At 42.3% G+C, this 23,405-nt stretch overlaps 3 protein-coding genes across 3 annotated transcripts in view; 1 reads left to right on the top strand and 2 right to left on the bottom strand.

Annotated features, from left to right (window-relative positions):
- Window positions 1-5,165: 5,165 nt before the first annotated feature.
- On the bottom strand, window positions 5,166-7,485 carry LOC111978458 (mitochondrial import receptor subunit TOM22 homolog). Its single transcript, XM_024008538.3, has 4 exons — window positions 7,199-7,485; window positions 6,574-6,692; window positions 6,168-6,285; window positions 5,166-5,853 (listed from the first exon to the last, which is right to left on the bottom strand). Exons 1-4 carry the CDS (start codon window positions 7,286-7,288, stop codon window positions 5,779-5,781), a joined length of 402 nt encoding a protein of 133 aa, XP_023864306.1. The 5' UTR covers window positions 7,289-7,485; the 3' UTR covers window positions 5,166-5,778.
- Window positions 7,486-8,103: 618 nt separating this feature from the next.
- LOC111978205 (transcription factor MafK) lies at window positions 8,104-15,867 on the top strand. The gene is made up of 3 exons (XM_024008126.3): window positions 8,104-8,269; window positions 14,597-14,683; window positions 14,807-15,867. The coding sequence occupies exons 2-3, from the start codon at window positions 14,648-14,650 to the stop codon at window positions 15,248-15,250; spliced, it is 480 nt and encodes a 159-aa protein (XP_023863894.1). The 5' UTR covers window positions 8,104-8,269; window positions 14,597-14,647; the 3' UTR covers window positions 15,251-15,867.
- A 5,202-nt stretch (window positions 15,868-21,069) lies between these two features.
- Window positions 21,070-23,405, bottom strand: part of LOC111978765 (transmembrane protein 184B) — a 5,744-nt gene continuing 3,408 nt past the window's right edge. Inside the window, exons 2-7 of the mRNA XM_024009002.3 lie at window positions 23,366-23,402; window positions 22,962-23,129; window positions 22,602-22,771; window positions 22,201-22,401; window positions 21,761-21,787; window positions 21,070-21,472 (exon numbers count right to left, since the gene is read on the bottom strand). Of these exons, the coding sequence (XP_023864770.2) occupies window positions 21,243-21,472; window positions 21,761-21,787; window positions 22,201-22,401; window positions 22,602-22,771; window positions 22,962-23,129; window positions 23,366-23,402 (833 nt within the window). The 3' untranslated portion in view covers window positions 21,070-21,242. The remainder of the gene's footprint in view (window positions 21,473-21,760; window positions 21,788-22,200; window positions 22,402-22,601; window positions 22,772-22,961; window positions 23,130-23,365; window positions 23,403-23,405) is intronic.

The following is a 23,405-nucleotide window of genomic DNA, read 5'->3' as shown; positions in this document are numbered from 1 at the left end:
GATCAGCTATAAATCATCGTTCAGTTTGATCTCCCAAGACAAGGTTTAAATCTCATGCTTGATACTTCACTGTCTACCAAAACATTACCTCATCCAATGGCATATATCAATTGTCATTTCTAGATACTCCCAAACCTGGACAAACTCAAAATCAGACAGTGAGCCCCTTAGGTCAAATATTAGGTCAAGATAAGGGCAACCTCAGAGGGGACATACAATGGTTCCAAACACGGCCAAACTCCTTCACCCTATGAGAAAAGTAGGGAGTGACTGGCGTACAGACATTGTATGAGATAACTAACTGGTTCCCCAATTAATAACTCCATCCCTTCACATGGTTTAGGAATAGTTACAAACAACGTTCCCATAAGAAACCAACGTTCCACTCTGTCCTCCTCCCCTTCTGATATTCTACTTAGTACCACATGGTTTAACAGATACATTGACTTATGAAGACAAGCCTGACCTCTCCCCTCTCTGGCCCCAAGTTACCAATCCCTAGCTCAGAAGATTCTAATGACAAGTATCTCACAAGCATATGATGAAAATAACATCTTATCTATCTATGTTACTTAGCTAAATCTGATTCTGCCACGACAGGAGGAATGGGCCAAAATTCACCCAACTTAATGTGGTAAGCTTGTGGAAGGCTACCCTAAACGTTTGACCAAGTTAAACAATTTAAAGGCAATGCTACCAAATACTAATTGAGTGTATGTAAACTTCTGACCCACCTGGGAATGTGATGAAAGAAATAAAAGCTGAAATAAATCATTCTCTCTACTATTATTCTGACATTTRACATTCTTAAAATAAAGTGGTGATCCTAACTGACCTAAGACAGGGAATTTTCATTAGGATTAAATGTCAGGAATTGTGAAAAACTGAGTTTAAATGCATTTGGCTAAGGTGTATGTAAACTTCCGACTTCAACTGTAGGTGTTCCTTTTGTCCAGGTGTGAAAGGGCAGTGTGGAGTGCAATAGAGATTGTATCATCTGTGGATCTGTTGGGGCGGTATGCAAATTGGAGTGGGTATAGGGTTTTTGGGATAATGGTGTTGATGTGAGCCATGACCAACCTTTCAATGGTGGTCTGCTTGAAACATGTTGGTATTACAGACTCAGACAGGGAGAGGTTGAAAATGTCAGTGAAGACACTTGCCAGTTGGTCAGCGCATACCCGGAGTACATGTCCTGGTAATCCATCTGGCCCTGCGGCCTTGTGAATGTTGACCTGTTTAATTTACCTGTTTAAAGGTCTTACTCACATCGGCTGTGGAGAGCGTGATCACACAGTCGTCCGGAACAGCTGATGCTCTCATGCATGTTTCAGTGTTACTTGCCTTGAAGCGAGCATAGAAGTTATTTAGCTCGTCTGGTAGGCTCGTGTCACTGGGCAGCTCTCAGCTGTGCTTCCCTTTGTAGTCTGTAATAGTTTGCAAGCCCTGCCACATCCGACGAGCATCTGAGCCAGCGTAGTACGATTAGAGCCGGTGTAGTATCTGATAACACTTGTGGAATATGAAAATACTTGTTTGATATACAGTATGTTTTCTAGTTTCTTTAAATACTTTGCAAATGCAACTTATTTCTATGTGTTAACTGAAATGGTCTATTCATTCCTTTTCAGTAGAAACTCTTATCCAGAGCAACTTACAGTAGTGAGTGCATACATTTTCATACTGGTCCCCCATGGGAATGGAACCCACAACCCTAACATTGCAAATGCCATGCTCTACCAACTTAGCCACATCATCACATCATCACAAACCACTTGATGTCTCAATATACTCAATTACTGTATTGTGCATTGTTTTTCTTCATGGTGATGGAAAGTCTACAGGTACAAACCTAGATGACCAGCCTATGTACTATACAGTAATGTACATTTACATTAAGTGGTTTGTAAGGATGGTTAATTAATACTGCACAAAATATTTTAGTTTTCCATGTTATTTGATCAAGAAAAATATGTAATTTGATGTGGATGTTTTATGTCTTTGCCCATATCTTTGCACCTTTTGATGTAAATGTTTGAGGACAGACAGGGTTTTGTTCTTTCTGGATCCTATTTGAATGACAATCACAGCGACAGGGTCAGGGCAACAACTCTTACAATTCCAACTATTGAATCCTGCAAGATATTGTTCTTCATTATACAACTACCTTTTTTGCCAAAGCTGAGATGTTGAAAAAAAATGTTTTGCCTGCACTACAGACCTCTATATCAGTCCACTAATACTAGTAAAGGCCCAGTGCACACTTTAGAGAAACAATATATTTTTCAAAAAATAATATATATTTTGTATTCATTCTTTTTTTAAATTCAGATTTTTTAGGGGGTGCTGCATCACCTTCGGCAACCCTATTTCCTGCGGCTATGCATAAAGCACATAAAGGCTTCATAATTCATAAAGGTCATGTTAACTGACTGCTTTTATCTCATAGAACAAAATGTACAAGATCTCTTATGACTGTGTTAACCTCACATCTTATTTTCGGCATTTATTACATAACCCTATTATTTTCCCATTCATTCTTCCGTTAGGTATGGCTGAACAAACCAGAGGTCACTCATTTCCGGGTTTTAGAACTACAACCTGGCCAGCTCTAAGAAATCATAGAATTAGAATGGGCTTMGATCCTCTAACCCTGGCGATTTGGCAGGCAAACTCATGGGTACACTGGCAATGGCAGCCTATTATTGTGAGGCAATCATTTCCATGGTAATGTAGAATGTTCATTCAAATGATGCTAGCTGATGTGGCTCATGCAATGGAATGTACTTTTTGTAATGACAGTTGAGTTGATTCAAAATATCACAGCACAGATTGATGGGTACATTTCCTGCTTTTAATTCCTGATTTGCTCCTATGGGTTTTTTATTATTTATTTTTTTATCCCCTTTTCTCCCCAATTTTCGTGGTATCCAATCGCTAGTAATTACTATCTTGTCTCATCGCTACAACTCCCGTACGGGCTCGGGAGAGACGAAGGTCGAAAGCCACGCGTCCTCCGAAGCACAACCCAACCAAGCCGCACTGCTTCTTAACACAGCGCGCCTCCAACTCGGAAGCCAGCCGCACCAATGTGTCGGAGGAAACACCGTGCACCTGGTCCCCTTGGTTAGCGCGCACTGCGCCCGGCCCGCCACAGGAGTCGCTGGAGCGCGATGAGACAAGGATATCCCTACCTGCCAAACCCTCCCTAACCCGGACGACGCTAGGCCAATTGTGCGTCGCCCCACGGACCTCCCGGTCGCGGCCGGCTGCGACAGAGCCTGGGCGCGAACCCAGAGACTCTGGTGGCGCAGCTAGCACTGCGATGCACTGCCCTAGACCACTGCGGGTACACTCGCCAGTCCACCCATGATGACATCATTGCCTTAAATGCGGACGTCCGTTCTATTAATTCAATTTCTAAAATAGAAATCCTCACTTGTAGGCGATGTCATGGCGACGTTGGCTAGCTAATGCCGCGTTCAGGTGCTTGTCGGAACTAGGAAACTCGGAAATTTCTGACTTGCTAATAGGTTGTAATTAATATACACGTGTCACGTTCAACCAATTAGCAAGCCGGAAATGTTGAAGTTTCTTAGTTCCGACAAGAAAGTGAACGTAGCATAAAGGATTGCGTAGAATCACGTCACCGGGTCTAACGGTCGTCTCTTGTCAAACTGGGTATGTGCAGGCTGTCAAAATCAAAGCCACTCCTTCGATACGTTGTTTTTGACGAAAATGAAAACGTGTCAGTTTGTCACTACTTAACATTGGCACGAATTTACGTTGTGCCTTTAGATGTCGAGAAAATTAGCTAAGAAAGAATTGTTCCCTTCTCAAACCCCAAACTGGGCCTGTTTCGCAAGTCTCGCTATGTTGCACCTCTGGGTTGAATGTGTTAAAAGAGTTAACTATCTAGCCAGGTTAATGTTACATCATCTTGGTATCCGGCATCATCCTCCACAACTTGATCCTCGGCGGCTTTCATATTGATAGGCGCAATGTCTTAAAGTATATATCGTTTTTGTTTCTAGCTGGCTATAGGCTACTAGTTAATAAATGTGGAAAAACTTAGAAATATCTTGTCAGAAAATATTAGCAAGCGATAAGTTAGTTAGCTAGCCAACGTAAGCTATTGCTCCTGAAAGATTTGACAGAACGACAGAATTAGGTCGCTTCCTTCACTGACTTGACAGCCCTGTAAAAATAGAAAGTGTATATAAAATGTTGCAAAGCTAATGATGATGACCTTCAGCTTATCAATATGAAAAATGACTTGCCACCTAAGATTTATTATTCAGGTGGCGGGAAAGTTTAACAGAAGTCCTTTATCACGCTCGTGTTTGAAAGTTGAGAACTGTCAATCAAAAGTGTTACACTCGCGAGATGCTCTCATCAGCAACAATCAAGTAAACTGTCAATCAAATTGAATGCGTGAGATGCTCTCATCAGCAACAATCTTTAGAAGTGATTGATCTTGATGCACAGATGTTACAAAGTCAATTTATAGTATTTATCTCTAAGATACCTGTACTTTACTACAGTATACAAATGTAATGTCTCAGAGGAAAGTTAAGGTACATGTAAATAATTTCAAACAAGTTAACTGTAAAAGAGGCAAAGCAGCACATGTTAATGTCCATTTCGTTGGTGTTTTTATTCCTGCAATCATGTCGAAAACACAGACGTAGAATTAGCTCTGGAAGCTGAGGTAAGAGACCATAAATTCCATTGGGAGTGACAACAGAGAAAAGTAACTGACGTTCTCTCAGGCTTGATAGGACTATGTGTACATTGACATAATATATTTACAGATTTATACTGTATGTAGGGAAAATGCTGTTTGAATCTTAACAAAATATACTTTTTGTGATGCATATTTTGTGATGGATTGGCTTTAATGCCCAAAAGAAATCAAGTCTCAAGCATCACGTGACAGACATTCTCTGATCACGAACACTTTTTCAATTGGGTATCCCTGTGCAGTTGTTCAATGGGAATTATAACACTCACAACAAAGAACACTTTAACACCCTATCTATGGCTTAGTCTTTGCAGAGTCTTGTGGCCTGCTGGCTTTTGTTGCATCTGAGTAGATGCATATTCCAAGAAGTCACCAACTCAATGGGCATGGTCACCTTACCTGGCTTCTCTAGTGTAAGCCTGTTCTTGGTGTAGAGGTACAACGAAAATCAGCAGACACTATAGATCTCAATGACCAGCTGTGACTGTGAATATGACAGATCTATGATGACAGTCATGTCTAGTCTACCATGATTTTCCCACTTACAAGTGGAATGAACACGTTCCCAAACCAAACACAGGTAACAATAGTTGAGGCCAAATGTAGCTACACACCCACATTAAAACACTGTTCTTCAGACCATACACACTCTTGGTAACCTCTTATAACCGCACTAATATCCCAATTTCTTCAATTATCTACCTGGTCCAAACTCTGTGGAACACATACATATTTATATCGCTATACATATAAAAAAAGAAATGAATTAAAAGGACAGTGCTCAGAAGTCAGTCTCTGCAGGATGTTGAGTAAGAGAGACAGCAAGAGGGACGTTCATTATTGCAACACCCAGGACGTGACATCCTCCTCCTCTAACCTCCTTAAATGACCAATCCTGGATGTTGGAATGAGCATGTGTGCTGACCAGATGCAGCTTTGTATTCTCTTCCTCCCTCTTCTTTGTCTCTCTCTCTTCTTCCGAGCCTCCCCTTTCCCTCGTTGGTTAAAGCTCTAAGGCTGTCTGAGTGACATCATCACATTTTCACTGGAGCGGGAGGCATCATACCTGGCATTCCACCTGACATCCCTGCGTTGGGTCCCAACAGGATCTACACAAGGAAGGGGCATTACAAAAACATTAGTTCATTTATTAATTGACAACACCGCAGATTCGAATGACTCATAACGAAAGAATGATTTACCCAATTCCAAATCAAAGCCCCAAAGGCTTTTCACATAGATTGAAAAGTATAGGATAGGTATAGGCTATATGATTATATATCCACCTTCCTGTCTGAAATGCTAATACTTTTAGCCATATTTCTTTAATTTCAGAAGAACAAGAGCCTAGCTAGGACATAGTGGTAGGGGCTAGTGGTGTATTTGGAACTGAAGATGGTCTGTCAGTGGGATAGTACAGTACCTGTCTCTGCTGCTGTAGCTGCTGCTGCTCCAGCTGTAGTCTCTCAGTCTCAAACACCACCGGAAGGACCAGGATCATGAACGAGGTAGTGCCCACCCACAGAGCAGCGCGGGAGAAACTGGAAGAGACATGGCGACAGGAGGTGAGATGAGAGGGAAAGGTGGGGGTTAAATAACAAACAGACATGATGAGATGAGTAGATCTTTTATATTTTTAAAGATGGCGTAACTGACTCTTTGGAAAGACCAGGGGCAGGCAGTCAGGCAAGACACTCCTTGGAATACAGAGGAGCTGTTCAGAACTGTGAATGCAATATAGTGCTCCATCCACACACAGCTCCTGTCATTATTGTGTATGGTGAAGCTCTAAAACGAGAGGTTTCAGACGTTTTCAGGAGAACGCTCACCTGTACAGCTTCTTGGCCATAGTGACTGAGCTTGATATGGTCACCTCAGCCGCAGAACGCAGTGTATCAGGGAACATCTCAGTCAAACCCCACAGCCTCTCAATAAAAGTCTCATCCAGCTGAGGGGAGGGAGACACAAGTTACTACAACACTGATAACATGCTTATTTTAGACCCAATGGAGAATGGAGGTATATAGTAACTACATTAATTAAGGATTTTCATGTCCAAAAAGTAACCAGCTTTGTTGAGGTACTAACTAGTATTGAAAACCTTCAGATTACTGAATGACACATGACAGTTTTAGACAATTCCTACAATGTATGTGCCCCCACCATGGGACATCTGGCTTAGTTATCTTGTTTAGTTTAGTTCATGGAGTTACATTTAATGTACAGCCATGTCCAGTACAGGTAACGTTACATGTAAAACAGCTATCCTAGTTGTGCACGTGATGGTTCGCTAGCTAGCTACCATGCTAACACCGGTGAGCAATTACTAGCATAACGACTGACCCTCAGTAGATGTAGCTAGTAAAATAAGCATACCCATTCAAATGAAATTGTATGTATGATGGTGCATGACAGTTACGGTGTGACAGGTGTCAAGTTTCCATTCATCAATACCTCCTCATCTTCATCTTCGTCGATCTCGCCTTCTGGGGGCCGGGTATCGACTGGGCCCACAGCCGGTGATAGCTCTTCGATTCCAGCCATGGGAAACTGTTCTCACGCCTCTTACCAGCCGGTGTGATTAGCAACTCAAAATGTACCTCAATCGGTGAATCAGTAATTTAATATTTTATCGTTTAATTATTGCTTTTGCCCCGGCTTGCATAAATGTTGGACAGAAGAAGCGTGCATTGGTCCTGCGACAATCTGAGGTCACTCGGGTAAGCTACATGTGCGTTGGATGACGGGAAAATTTGTCAGTTGCCTGACTCTCTAAAATAAATGGCGCCCTCTGTCGTACGAGATGTCTTATAGAGTGTTTAATGATTAAACAAAACAACTGTAATTTTTTTAATTGTGTTTAATATTTAGATATCGTTTTTAGTATTTATGTATGATGCATACTGATCTTTGGCTAGTAATCCACTATAAGGAGAGCCTCAACATTTGTGATTTCAAAATGCAATGTATTGGAGCAAGGAGTCAGACTCTCCCTTTCTACAATATAAGTATTATTGTAATTTCAGGGTTGTTGCTTTTTTTCACCTTTATATAAACATGAAAGTCATTTTCACCTACATTCACTAGGTGTGCAGCTGACTATTCATTTGGAATGTCATTTTTCCCTAATCTATTTTCCTTTTCCATACATCGCCTTTCTAAATCAATAAGAATATGAAAGGAGACGCAGGTCATCATCATAAAAAATGTTTGGGACTCATGGATTCCTTATTGTTTACATCCCGATCCTTTGCTTGCAGCTCGTACGCTGTGGGGGCGGGTGGGATCCACCCTCATTCCTTCGAGCTTACGTCATTGTTACTGTGTTTTTTGTGAATGAAAGAATCTAACCCCACCGAACAGAGTAATTCCGGGAAAAGGCGGACTGACATTTTGTCGCTTATCTCACTTCGACTGAACACAGTATTTGACTTTTCTCCGTGTTTTGAAACATTTATTTATACAATTGTGTCGACAACTCAAAGACTAGCAGTTGGTACTCTCCAACGACATAGCTAAGGACAAGTAAGTAGGCAGCTGTTTGCTTTTCGAGTTAGCCAGCCACCTAGCTAGCATTTGCTAATCTGTGTTGTTGGCTAATGCTACTAGCATGTTGTTTAGCTAGCCTTTCAAAATTGATACAATTTGGCAACAATGATACGACCACATATTCACTATTTACACATCTTAGATGCATGTCGGGTATTGTTCTCGATATGTGGTTTTTTGTATAACATTGTATAGGTTCTCATTTTTTAAGATTAAAAGGAGCTATTTAAACGTTGCTTAAAAAAAATGGATGGCGACCTGCGCAGTTGCCGTGTGTTTACTATCGCATTGAGCTAGCTCGCCAGCTCCCTTCCAGTTTAAGGAAATGGGTGGATTTTTATTGAGAATTAAATGTTTACATAGGCACAAATCTTAAATGTGAATCTGTTAATAATGAAAGTTAGCTTATCAAACATCAATATAATTTCAAAGGTAAATATAGCTTTGTGTTTCTCCTTCTCGGCTAATTGGATTATACGTTACAACTAACGTCAGAACTGTATTGTGTTATAACACTATTAGGCACAAAATACTGCTTTAAATGCAGAATTTAGGAGACGGGTATCGTTCAATATTTAGTGAGGTTTTATTGACACAATACATGTACGAGAGAGTGTAGTCGCCCGTTAGAAACTAGCGGTGGGCAGCTTATTGCTGAATCACTATGACTTTATGAAATGGTCACATCGGTTTACAACGGCGCCTCGTGGTAGGACAGACGTTTTTGAGTGTAAGGTCACTTCCCACGCATTTCGGGAAACAGTAAGGTCAAGGATCCACCATAAACTCACCAGAGCCTTTATTTAGAACAATAATTATAATCCCGTCTAGACGTCAATGTTAGAGCTGAGTCGTCATTCTATTTTACATCTAGCCAGTTCTTGTTGTGATCTCGTTCCTTATCCTAATTGGGGAAAGGGGATTTTATTGTTAATGATTGTGACAACACATGAGGATAACCTACATCAAACACAAGACTAACTTCTAAAATAACACTCAAAACATAGCTGCCACTTGTCCTGAATATATTTTTTTWAAAAGAGATCCTCCAAATACCAAGTTTCACATGCAAGAGTCCAACCCAACCAGCGGAGGCTCCTCAGAGGAGGAAGGGCAGGACCATCATCCTCAGTGAATTTCGTGAAAATAAATGGAAACATTAAAGTTAACCTTTTTTAGATAAAACTATACTAAATATATTAATGTCACCAAATAATTGATTTAAAATCCACTGTTTTGCATTGAAGGTCTACAGTTGCCTCAGCAGCACTAGGGTAGCACCATGGTGTAGCCGGAAGACAGTTATCTTCCTTCGTCCTCTGGGTACATTGACTTCAACACAACCTAGAAGGCTCATGGTTCTTCCATAGACTTACACAGTAATTATGACAACTTCCAAACCAATCAGAGCTCTTGCAGCATGAACTAGCATGTTGTCCACCCAGTCAAAAGATCAGAGAATGAATCCAGTACTGAAAGCTATAGCTAGCTAGCACTGCAGTGCATAAAATGTGGTGAGTAGTTGACTGAGAGACCAATAGTTGAACAAATTAATTTCTTCCAAATTAAGAAGTGAGAGGTTGTATTTTTTAAAGTTTAACTTTTACTTAGCAAGCGAATGCAGCTCGCTAGTTTTAGCCTACTCAAACACCCTGCTCAAAAAGAGAGCTTGCTGGCTATGTTAGTTTGCTGGCTATCAAATACTGGAACTCTTCCAAGTCAAGGTAAGCTTTTGGTTTTATTTTATTGCCACCGGGGCCTGCCGGTGTAACTGCTGAACTGCTTTCTGACTGCACTGTACTGCATGATTAAAGAAGGTTTACTTACGCGTCAGTTCCAGTAGCTATGTTGACAATGGCGTGACAACGATGTAGGCTGTGTGTAGCGGTCATGGTATGAAGGTTTGGATTGGAAAGGTTTTTGTGCCTGGCCATAGACAGCTGATGTGCAATGAAGTCCACAAGCGAAGGGAAAAGGTGAGAAGAGGAGAGGACGTAGATAGTTGCAAGACTACAAAGGGAAACCAGCCACATCACGGACACTAACGTCTTGCTTCCGGACAAGCTAAACACCTTCTTCGCCCATTTTGAGGAGAACACAGTGGCACCGACGCGGCTCGCTACTAAGGATTGTGGGCTCTCCTTTTTCCGTGGCCAGCGTCAGCGTAAGACATTTTCGTGTGTTATGCCTCGCAAGGCTGCCGGCCCAGACGGCATCCCTAGCCGTGTCCTCAGAGCATGCTCAGAGCATGCTCAGAGCAGCTGGCTGGAGTGTTTATGGACATATTCAATCTCCCTGTCCCAGTTTGCTGTCCCCACTTCAAGATGTCCACCTTTGTTCCTGTACCTAAGAAAGCAAAGGTAACTGAACTATTGCACCGTAGCACTCACTTCTGTCATCATGAGGTGCTTTGAGAGGCTAGTCAAGGATCATATCACCTCTACCTTACCTGACACCCTAGACCCACTTCAATTTGCTTACCGCCCCCAATAGATCCACAGATGATGCAATCGCCATCGTGCTGCACACTGCCCTATCCCACCTGGACAAGAGGAATACCTATGTAAGAATGCTGTTCATTGACTATAGCTCAGCATTCAACACCATAGTAACTTCAAAGCTCATCATTAAGCTTGGGGCCCTGGGTCTGAACCCCGCCCTGTGCAACTGGGTCCTGGACTTCCTGACGGGTGCCCCCAGGTGGTGAAGGTAGGAAACAACACCTCCACTTCGCTGATCCCTCCTGTACTCCCTGTTTACTCATGACTGCATGGCCACACGCTTCCAACTCGATCATCAAGTTTGCAGACGACACAACAGTAGTAGGCCTGATTACCAACAATGACGAGACAGCCTACAGAGAGGTGAGGGCCCTGGGAGTGTGGTGCCAGGAAAATAACCTCAAACTCAATATCGACAAAACAAAGTTCCTCGGCGTACACAACACTGACGATCTGAAATGGTCCACCCACACAGACAGTAAGGTGAAGAAGGCGCAACAGCGCCTCGACAACCTCAGGAGCCTGAATAAATTTGTCTTGGCACCTAGAACCCTCACAAACTTTTACAGATGCACAATTGAGAGCATCCTGTCGGGCTGTATCGCCGCCTGGTACAGAAACTGCACCGCCCACAACCGCAGGGCTCTCCAGAGGATAGTGCGGTCTGCACAACGCATCACCGGGGGCAAACTACCTGCCCTCCAGGACACCTACAGCACCAGATGTCACAGGAAGACCAAAAAGATCACCAAGGATAACAACCACCTGAGCAACTTCCTGTTCTTCCTGCTACAGGTGCATCAAAGCTGAGACTGAAAAACAGCTTCTCTCTGTCCATCTCAAGGCCATCAGACTGTTAAATAGCCATCACTAGGTGGCTTCCACCCGGTTACGTAACCTTGCACCTAGAGGCTGCTGCCCCATATACATAGACTTGAAATCACTGGCCACTTAATAATGGAACACTAGGCACGTTAATGTTTACATATTTTTGCTTTACTCATCTCATGTATAAACTGTATTCTATTATACTGTATTTTAGTCTATGCCAACCCAACATTGCTCATCCTAATATTTAATTATTCCTTAATTCCATTCTTTTACTTTTTAGCTTGTGTGTATTGTTGTTAATTGTTAGATATTACTGCACTGTTGGAGCTAGAAACCCAAGCATTTTGCTACACCCGCAATAACATCTGCTAAACGTGTATGTGACAAATATAATTTGATTTGATATATACAACGAGCAAAGGGAGCATTCTGTTTTTATGTGGCTGCTATGAAAGGGAACTCTGTTTGCGTGTTATCGTGTCTTCATTCTGCCGATTCTGGTATATAAAAAAATATATACAGTGGGGAGAACAAGTATTTGATACACTGCCGATTTTGCAGGTTTTCCTATTTACAAAGCATGTAGAGGTCTGTAATTGTTATCATAGGTACACTTCAACTGTGAGAGACAGAATCTAAAACAAAATTCCAGAAAATCACATTGTATGATTTTTAAGTAATTAATTTGCATTTTATTGCATGACATAAGTATTTGATCACCTACCAACCATTAAGAATTCCGGCTCTCACAGACCTAGTTAGTTTTTCTTTAAGAAGCTCTCCTGTTCTCCACTCATTACCTGTATTAACTGCACCTGTTTGAACTCGTTACCTGTATAAAAGACACCTGTCCACACACTCAATCAAACAGACTCCAACCTCTCCACAATGGCCAAGACCAGAAAGCTGTGTAAGGACATCAGGGATAAAATTGTAGACCTGCACAAGGCTGGGATGGGCTACAGGACAATAGGCAAGCAGCTTGGTGAGAAGGCAACAACTGTTGGCGCAATTATTAGAAAATGGAAGAAGTTCAAGATGACGGTCATCACCCTCGGTCTGGGCTCCATGCAAGATCTCACCTCGTGGGGCATCAATGATCATGAGGAAGGTGAGGGATCAGCCCAGAAACTACAACGCAGGACCTGGTCAATGACCTGAAGAGAGCTGGGACCACGTCTCAAAGAAAACCATTAGTAACACACTACGCCGTCATGGATTAAAATCCTGCAGCGCACGCAAGGTCCCCTGCTCAACCAGCGCATGTCCAGGCCCGTCTGAAGTTTGCCAATGACCAATCTGGATGAATCCAGAGGAGGAATGGGGAAGGTCATGTGGTCTGATGAGACAAAAATAGAGCTTTTTGGTCTAAAACTCCACTCGCCGTGTTTGGAGGAAGAAGAAGGATGAGTACAACCCCAAGAACACAATCCCAACCGTGAAGCATGGAGGTGGAAACATCATTCTTTGGGAATGCTTTTCTGCAAAGGGTACAGGACGACTGCACCGTATTGAGGGGAGGATGGATGGGGCCATGTATCGCGAGATCTTGGCCAACAACCTCCTTCCCTCAGTAAGAGCATTGAAGATGGGTCGTGGCTGGGTCTTCCAGCATGACAATGACCCGAAACACACAGCCAGGGCAACTAAGGAGGCTCCGTAAGAAGCATCTCAAGGTCCTGGAGGTGGCCTAGCCAGTCTCCAGACCTGAACCCAATAGAAAATCTTTGAGGGAGCTGAAAGTCGTATTGCCTAGCGACAGCCCCGAAACCTGAAGGATCTGGAGAAGGTCTGTATGGAGCAGTGGGCCAAAATCCCTGCTGCAGTGTGTGCAAACCTGGTCAAGAACTACAGGAAACGTATGATCTCTGTAATTGCAAACAAAGGTTTCCTGTACCAAATATTAAGTTCTGCTTTTCTGATGTATCAAATACTTATGTCATGCATAAAATGCAAATTAATTACTTAAAAATCATACAATGTGATTTTCTGGAATTTTGTTTTAGATTCCGTCTCTCACAGTTGAAGTGTACCTATGATAAAAATTACAGACCTCTACATGCTTTGTAAGTAGGAAAACCTGCAAAATCGTCAGTGTATCAAATACTTGTTCTCCCCACTGTATATATATWTTTTTTTTAAGTTAGACTGAAGTGAACAGAACAGGTATAAAAATAGATTCATTTGTCAAATAGAAATTCACATTTGCAACTGTTGGACTAATGATTACACCCTAGATCAGCTAGATGCAGGCATGAGTGTGCAAGGCGTTATTGAATGTGTCACTGTCTGTCACCTTGATTACTCAAAATTCTAACGACCTGTGCACCTATGTTTTAAACTTTCATTCATAGACTAGGTTGTAGCAACCTCATGATGGGTATTGGGAAAATTTGAGTATTATGTTGTAGCCTAAACATATCACTGTTACATTGAGCTGGGTGAATGGAATATGAATGACAGTATGCTGTCATAAGGCCTTGCTCATAAAAAAAGCACCCCCCCATCTTAAACGTCACCGACCGCCACTGAACCCAGCCCCATACTTTGAGCATTTGGAAATGCACAATATGTCCAATCTGTTAGGGTATAACTGTATTCATATTAGTTCAGTTCTGCTGTGAGCGTTAGGAAGTGGTTACTAGTGTTTGAGGGGAACACCTGATTTGAGCAATGTGGGATGGGCACATGATAGACTTAACTTCCCTTCACTATTCCAGTCAGGGGAGAAATCTTAAACTTTCAAAACCTCACTTTACTCCCACTTAGACAGTTGAATGATAGACCGCAGAAGTGTGGTGGATGTTTTTTCTTTTCAAGGGAAGGTCTTCAGTCCAAGATGGAATGTCTTTATATCCTACTACACTGGTGTAGTGTGTATGTACATAAGGGAACACATGAACTTCATTAGATTAACGTTTCTCAAATGCTTCAAATGTAATCATGTCCTTTCTCTCACTCTCTTTTGTAGACCGTCTATAAATCTGTGTTTATTGGTGTCGGAGACACAGGATAAAGCCAGATGATGACGTCAGAAAGAAGCAGCAAAGCCCTGAAGGTAGAATTAGAATACATTTATGATAACGTTTGGAGTTCATTCGATTTTAAAGTGCATTTTACACGCACGTCACAGCGCTTTCTCTAAAAGAAAATTATAAAACTCTCCATCCTCCCTCTCCAGGTAAAGCGGGAGTGTGGTGAGAACGTTCCGGTGTTGTCGGACAGCGAGCTCATGTCCCTGTCTGTACGGGAGCTCAACTTGCACCTGCGGGGTCTGTCCCGCGAGGAGGTCCAGAAGCTCAAGCAGCGCCGGCGCACTCTGAAGAACCGTGGCTACGCTGCCAGCTGCCGGGTGAAGCGCGTGTCCCAGCGCGAGGCCCTGGAGCAGCAGAAGAAGGAGCTCCAGAGGGAGGTGGAGAGGCTGGGGGTGGAGAACGCAGGGATGAGGAGAGAGCTGGAGGGCCTAGGGGCCAGGCTGGCAGCCCTGCAGAGGTTCGCCCGTGGGTTAGAGTCTGGAGGGGGCAACCTCCTGGCTACAGCCCCACGCCTCAACACAGCCTCTGTCATTACTATAGTGAAGACCCCGCCACAGGCCCACGTCCAGAGAGAGCAGGGGGGGTCCTAGGAGGAACCGACCGGGCTGGGGATGGACAAACGCTTGTACATGCACTCTCATATACACACACACAGGCACGTATATATATATATATATATATATCACACACACACAGGTAGACACATGCACACTTGGAGAGAGCAGGAGGATTGGAGGAATAGGACAAATAGGCACTTATGAAGCTCATGCGCTTCGGATGACACACACACACACAGACGTACAGTGTTCACAGGCAGTGACAAATAGTCTCTAAACCCAGCCAACACACACTCAGACATGCGTGGACTTATGGAAACACGACGGTTGACGAATCCAACTAAAGTACGACAGACGTGCGAAACAGGGACACAGACACCATCTGTGGACAAAGCCAGTTTTGCTGCTGGTGCTCTCTGTAACTGCTACTCAACAGGCCGAGCCAGCTAGCTCTCTGCCTTCTGGCATGGCATCCAGCCCTGCTACACAATGTCTGGGTTAATCAGACTCTTCCACCGCTTCTTCTAATGCTTTGACTTTTTAAATGGCATCACTATTGACATCTGTACACGTCTTGGAGTGTTGTTCCTCTGTACTTCTAGTGTGTCGATACTATTGTGCTTCACTGTGCTGCCGTGTGTAGTGGTTACATGGGTGTTTTCAACTGTACCACAGTGCACATTTTGGTTTGCTATAAAAAAACATCCTTTGCTTGTCTCTAGATTCCCCAACTTGCAGAAGTTGGTCATTGCTGGAAACAGTTGAATAATCAACATATTGTAGAATGCTACGTCAATGCAAAAATCAATTGATGCATTCCTTTATCTGTTATTTTATCATGTTTATACAAGAGACAAATGTTTGCGCAACCGTTTATTCAGAGGTATTCTATTTTATGTGTATTTAAAGGATAGATATTACAAAGCTAATGAGTGCTGTGATGTAATGTATGTTTCAAATACCTGGATATGACTAGTTTGGGGAAATTCTCAAGTCTAATTGTTGTATGAAGTGTGTGACAATTATTTTTGTAATGTTTAACTTGTAATGAGCTGTTTTAGATATGCTAAAGCCGACGGTCATGTTGCTGTAAGATGATTTTAGTATGTGTGTACACCATATTTGTACTAATTTCATAGTGAGTCGAGTGGCTTGTTGTAGGGATACTATTTTTCTATAAAGTACCAAGGTGATTGCGATGATACGTATTGTTATTTATGATTATTATTTTACGTTTTGTTTTCTGAACTGGCTCGAAAGGGAGACAAACACTGTAAGGAGAAAGAACGAAGGAAAAGAATGGTAGAAGAAAAATAGATGGATATGAAGAAAAGATGTGGTGGTAGAGAGGATTTGGGAGGTGAATGAGGAGGTCAAAGAGAGGACAGAGATGAGGTGGTGCTTAATTCACCTGAAAGCCTTGTAACATCCATGATTTATCAATAAACCCCTGCTGACTCCACTAGACAGTTTGATTCGACATTCGGAAATGAATGGCAATATACATTTAAACTGTCAATAATATGACGCATTATATTGTGTTGATTAATACTCCATTAAGATATACTTAGCTATCTTCTCAATATCAATGTTGCATAGCATTTATCCTCTGTCTCATAAGATTATTGTCAAATTGTGCTGGATGTTTTGTACAGCAAAACTAAAATGGTCTGTATTTATTACATGTATTTTTTCTATGGTGAAAATTAAGTACATTGTCTATTTTATATATTAATAACTGAAATAAATGTTGTATATATTGTGAATACAATGGAGGGATTGTGATCATTTATATAAATCAAATACAACAGGTGTAGACCTTACAGTGAAATGCTTACTTACAAGCCCTTAACCATCAATGCAGTTTTAAGAAAATACCTATTAAAAAAAGTTATTAAAGTAACAAATATTTAAAGAGCAGTAGTAAATAATAATAGTGAGGCTATGTACAGGGGGTACTGGTACAGATTCCGTGTGCGGGGGCACCAGTTGAGGTAATATGTACGTGTAGGTAGAGTTATTAAAGTGACTATGCATAGATAAGAGTAGCAGCAGTGTAAAAGTGGGGGGGGACAATGTGAATAGTCTGGGTAGCCATTTGATTAGATGTTCAGGAGTTCTATGGCTTGGGGGTAGAAGCTGTTTAGAAGCCTCTTGGACCTAGACTTGGTGCTCCGGTTCCGTTTGCCGTGCAGTAGCAGAGAGAACAGTCTATGACTAAGGTGGCTGGAGTCTTTGACCATTTTTAGGGCCTTCCTTTGACACCGCCTGGTATAGAGGTCCTGGATGGCAGGAAGCTTGGCCCCAGTGATGTACTGGGCCGTATGCACTACCCTCTGTAGTGCCTTGCGGTCGGAGGCCGAGCAATTGCATACCAGGCAGTGATGCAACCCGTCAGGATGGTGCAGCTGTAGAACCTTTTGAGGATCTGAGGACCCATGCCAAATCTTTTCAGTCTCCTAGGGGGAATAGGTTTTGTCGTGCCCTCTTCACGACTGTCTTGGTGTGCTTGGACCATGTTAGTTTGTTGGTGAGTGGACACCAAGGAACTTGAAGCTCTCAACCTTCTCCACTGGTGGAGAGGGTGAGGTGAGTCCCCTTTCACCCCTTACAATGCAAAGCACATTGACTACTTCAAAAAAGTAATATAAATCCAATTCAAGTCAGTCATGACTCAATTGATAGTTTACCAACACCGCTACTATGACCACTGTTAAATTGTAATGGCTGACCATGTCACACAGCTGATCATGTAGTTGTTGATCACGCTGTTTTTGCCAGTTCTTCCCCACTGGCAGGTTTCATAATGTATGAGAGGGAAGCAGAAAGGAGAAGAATGAAACCATAGTGTATGTACAACAGCAGGGAGCGGTTTTCTTTAGGGAACTACAACTACTGTTGACTAGGGAGGTTAAAATAAGCAATGGTAAACGTCCATGTAAAATTTCCTTTCAGAAGAGAAAAGCAGATATAATGTTCATGTAAAATGTACTTTCAGAAGAGAATAGCAGATATGTCTCCCCATGAGATTTCCCACTCTTTCACTTGTGATTTGGAGCTATATTTATCATAAAATCATAAGACATCTAAGAAATAGCATAATAACATCTGGTTAATAAAATGCACCCTAGGCCTAGATAAAGAGAGAGAGCGCAGAGCGAGAAGATATCAGAAAAATAGGAAATGGAGAATGAAATGGTCTTGTGGTGTGATTCTCTCTGTACCAGAAACTCTAAATGTTTGGGGATGAGTCCAAACCATCATAATATATTCAACGTGTTAGAGGACTCAACTGAATGCTACAGGAGACATATCATAATAAGCTCTGGCCTTTCCTCTCAAGGCCTACTTTAGTTCCATAACATGCTACACACTGGCCTCCACATGATAAATAAAGCAGACATTCTGGCCATACCTTAATGGCAGTGGTGTAAAGTACTTAAGTAAAAATACTTGAAAGTACTACTTAAGTAGTTTTTGGGGTATCTGTACTTTACTATTTATATTTTTGACAACTTTTACTTTAACTCCACTACATTCCTAAAGAAAATAATGTACTTTTTACTCCTTATATTTTCCCTGACACCCAAAAGTACTCATTACATTTAGAATGCTTAGCAGGACAGGTAAATTGTCTAATTCACGCACTTATCAAGAGATCATCCCTGGTCATCCCTACTGCCTCTGATCTGGCAGTACAAATGCTTGGTTTGTAAATTAGTCTGACTGTTGGAGTGTGCCTCTGTCTATCCGTAAAAAAAATTAAAAAACAAGAAAATCGTGCCATCTGGGTTGCTTAATATAAGGAATTTTAAATGATTTATACTTTTACTTTTGATACTTAAGTATATTTTAGCGATTACATTTACTTTTGATACTTAAGTATATTTAAAAACAAATACTTTAAAACTTTTACTCAAATATGATTTTAATGGGTGACTTTCACTTTTACTTGAGTCATTTTCTTTTAAGGTATATTTACTTTTAGTCAAGTATGACAATTGGGTACTTTTTCCACCCCTGCTTAATGGGAAATATTGACCCATCCAACAGACAATAGCCTCTCTGGACCCTGGCTTTCCCACGCATATTGGGCCTAGCTATCACACATAGCAAAAATTGAGAGGTCAGGATAGACGGAGGCTGGGACTCCACTCCACGACACAGCATTCCTTTCTCTAGCAGACAGAATGTGCAGGCTGCAGGCATAACGTGTTACCATGATCAGTCTGTGTTTGATAGATTTGTGTGTGTGTCTGTCTGTGTCAAGTCACCAAATATAATAGTCTCCCTGCTGCGCTCTGGTTGCAGGATTGAGCATGGAGCAGCAGGGACTCAACATGTCTTTACTGTATAATGGCAGCCAGTCCCGTATTACTCACTACCAGGGGCACAACTTTTACTGGGGACAGGGAGACATCTCCCCCCATATTCTGAAATTGCATTTGTCCCCCCGTTTTATCATTGGTATGTGATAAAAAAAAATCTTAAAGGCAACAGTGTGCTTTAGGACCATGCGTACGGCTCTGAGCGGTCGGGTAGGCTGTTTGGAGTGTTTATCTGACTGAAAAAAATATATATGTCCCCCCCTCCCACATCTAAAACCAAAGTTGCGCCCCTACTGTCTACAATGAACTAAAATATAAACTATGGATAACGCAATATATTTTCTCTGTAAGCACTGAACATTCACTTCTGTGTAATGAAAACATGTATACAACACTAAAAGTGAGTCTAAAACTGACCCACACTTCATTACAAAGCTGAATATTTTATTGTATCGAGTTACACTTTATTTGCCTGAAATTGTGCAATGTTTGTCTAATTGGAATTGTAAGTATATAAAAATGTCCTACATTATAACCATGTAGCATAACATTTAACTATACTTATTGCGTTGTCTGATCACACAGATCAGTTTCACTAAGGTGTTTACCCTAGATGACTAACCTACATTAGAGGCCAGCAGAGGTCTGGTGACAGAGTGAGCCTCGCTGGATGAAGGCCTAATCCTCACCATACAAATAATGCCCCAATTACAACAGTATAATCCAGACTACCACACTGCTCGTCTGCCCTCACCCTGCTGGTCTGCATGCTACAGCCACTAAACACTGGAGCAGTTCTCTTCATCTGGAATCTGATCAAGTGTTGTCAAACCAACCATTATCCCTCCCTTCCCCATCCATCCCCCTCTCTCATCTGTCCCTGTCCCATACTCCAGTCCACACAGCTAGTTCTCCCCTAAACCACTCCCCCATCCATCCTCTCTCATCTGTCCCTGTCCATACTCCAGTCCACACAGCTAGTTCTCCCTAAACCACTCCCCCATCCATCCCCCTCTCTCATCTGTCCCTGTCCCATACTCCAGTCCACACAGCTAGCTCTCCCCTAAACCACTCCCCCATCCATCCCCCTCTCTCATCTGTCCCTGTCCCATACTCCAGTCCACACAGCTGGTTCTCCCCTAAACCACTCCCCCACACCATCCCTTTCAAATCAACTTTCAAAATTGTCACCATGGAGAATGGTCTTAAAACTGAACATTTTAAACCAAAACGACAAATAAAATGCCATCCATAGCCAAAGTACTTTAATATAAAGTAGTATGGGCCATCTTCATTGGATGTTAGCTAGCAAGCAGACACACTTTGTAACGATAAAATCACTTTTATTCAAACCATAAATGTCTCTCTAATAAGTGAAGTATAATTCTCTCAGAAAATCCCTATAAATCCTATATAACCAACCATTGAAGTTTTTTTAGACAATTGTTTCAACCATAACATCATGTTCCCAATAAGCGTATATTCTACCAAGAGAAGAGTTCCTGTAAAGTCCTGAATTGTGTGTAGTAGAGGATATTGAATGGACCAGGCTAAGTCATATGGTCCTGTATTGAGGTCGATGCCAACCCCAAACAACACACTTTAAATCCCCTGCCAATACTCCATAAGACCAGGAGGTAGTACCTCACCCCAACAGTCAGTAAAGAGGTGATTGGCTGGGGCCGGTGTGTGTTAACTTAGAACTCGTCATCCGAGCTGAGCAGCAGGGTCTTCTCGTTGTCGCGGGTGCTGATGGTGCTGTGCGTGCGGGACACAGGCGGGGCAGAGTGACCCTGTTCCAGGGTGGACTGCTGGGTGTACTGCTGGTAGGCCGGGGAGAAGTTATGGATAGCATCCTGGACCATGTCTCCAGGGTTCATCGTCTCCTTCAGGCTGCTGGAGATGCTCTTCATTGGGGCACAGCGACCTGAGAATATGGGGTGGAGGAAAGGACAACAGGTAAGAGATAAAATATCAAAAAGGTCAAGTAGGAGTTGTGTAGTAATTGTGAATAATGTAAAACCTAAACACAGTGAGAAATCACTGCTGGAAGCTTGCTGCAGTGAATGTAAAAACAGCAACAAGGACAACCACTGATTTGACAGAAAGCAACTTTTCATATAAAGTAAGACAAAAGGAACACAACATTGAACATAGGATTGTAAGAAGTAGAAAGAAGCGTAAAGCTGGGGAAGAGACTCAGTGGTAGACCTACCAGACTCTCCATACATAGGAACTGGGCCTTGATAACGCAGCATGGGGAAAGAGAAAGAAATGATATGGAAGGAAGAATAAGAAAGACAAAATGACCCAGAGTATAGGTAGAGGAGGGATGACCAATGAACCAAGATAGGCGTTTATAAAAAGAATGAAGGAAAGGAGGTATTCCAAAAACAAAGATGAATGAAAGATGATAAAGGATAATAAAGAAGTATGGAGAGGACGAGGACAAATTTGGAAACGTATGTTGACAAGGGAACAGAGAGAAAAGAGAGTGTGAGTCAGTGAAAAGAGAAGACCTGACATCATGTTATAGAGAGAAGATAAGTTCTGCAAAATGTGAAAATATTACAGTACCACAGCCCAATGAGCTGGACCAACGTCAAGAAGGTCGACGCCACAGTAAATAATACAGCTAAAAGTTAGTCTCCTTACCCTGAGAGAGAGAGTCCAGCCTCTTGTCCATGTAGATCCTGTATGTGAAGGCATGACGCAGGGCCAGGGAGGCAAAGAACATCTCAATGCAGACGATGAAGTTCTGGTAACCGGCGGCAACCGTTCCCTCTCCCACTGACACCTCGGGTGAGTTGATTTTGGGGATGGCCCCACACTTCTCTAGGATGGCCAGCAACATGCCTGATGGCAAATAAACAGAGATTAATGAACAAATACTGGTATGTGAAGAATGACTACAGTACTATAATAATATTGATTTGGGTATGGATATGATATGAATGACCTCATTCATAATCAATTGCCAACAGCGCTTCAATTACCTAAAAATGTCAATCTGTATTTAGATGCTTGGTGTGTATGTGTGTATGTGTGTGTCTCACCCTGCCAGAAGGAGAGGAAGATGACAGATTTGACCATGAAGAACTTCAGCAGGGGGCTGTAGGGGCTGAGCAGGTCCCGGGTGGAGAAATAGAAAAGAAAGAGGGCGTAGAGAGACAGGCTGACAGAGATGTTGTAGACGATGGACACATACAGGTACCCACTGTTCACACTGGGGGGACAGACAGGGACATGACAGTTGATTAGATTTGAGTGTAAACCAGCATTAGGACGAACCTGTATCACTGGATATACATCTATCCACACAGAAGCACAGTGTATTATGGGTAGTTGAAAGTCTTATTATAAAGCGTTGGTATGAGATATTCTACGATTGCTTAAGAAGAAGCACAGTATCGTACTTGAAGTCTCCGTCGCGGTACTTTCCAAAGGCCTGTAGGATGACTGTGACCATGGCCATGAGGGGTTTGACCACACAGAACTGTAGCGTGGCCTGCTTACAAAACCGCAGGAACCCAATGGAGTAACTCCTCCCCCAGAGACAACATGTACCGTAAATACAACTGGACCTGGAGACGCAGGAAAACACCTTGTTAAATACAGCATCGGGTAATGAGAGATGTTCAACATACACACACAAATAGACTACACAAAACTACACACACACACTGACTATACACACACACCACACACACACACACACACACACACACACACAACACACACACACACACACACAACACACACACACACACACACACACACACACACACACACACACACACGAGTGGAAGAAAAGCCTCACTGAATAGGTTTTCCTCTGATTTCAGCATGATGGCGCTCTC

The sequence above is a fragment of the Salvelinus sp. IW2-2015 genome, linkage group LG18 (assembly GCF_002910315.2).
Source record: "Salvelinus sp. IW2-2015 linkage group LG18, ASM291031v2, whole genome shotgun sequence".
Taxonomy (NCBI): domain Eukaryota; kingdom Metazoa; phylum Chordata; class Actinopteri; order Salmoniformes; family Salmonidae; genus Salvelinus; species Salvelinus sp. IW2-2015.
This window is presented reverse-complemented; position numbering and strand designations above follow the sequence as displayed.

What these genes read in the sequence shown, in the direction of transcription:
- LOC111978458 (XM_024008538.3), bottom strand. Translation starts at nt 7,288, where the DNA reads ATGGCTGGAATCGAAGAGCTATCACCGGCTGTGGGCCCAGTCGATACC. An exon ending in ATGGCCAAGAAGCTGTACAG is followed by an intron (nt 6,286 to 6,573) that starts GTGAGCGTTCTC and finishes TGTCTCTTCCAG; the next exon opens with TTTCTCCCGCGCTGCTCTGT. An exon ending in AGCTACAGCAGCAGAGACAG is followed by an intron (nt 5,854 to 6,167) that starts GTACTGTACTAT and finishes TTCCTTGTGTAG; the next exon opens with ATCCTGTTGGGACCCAACGC.
- LOC111978205 (XM_024008126.3), top strand. Translation starts at nt 14,648, where the DNA reads ATGATGACGTCAGAAAGAAGCAGCAAAGCCCTGAAG. An exon ending in GAAGCAGCAAAGCCCTGAAG is followed by an intron (nt 14,684 to 14,806) that starts GTAGAATTAGAA and finishes CTCCCTCTCCAG; the next exon opens with GTAAAGCGGGAGTGTGGTGA.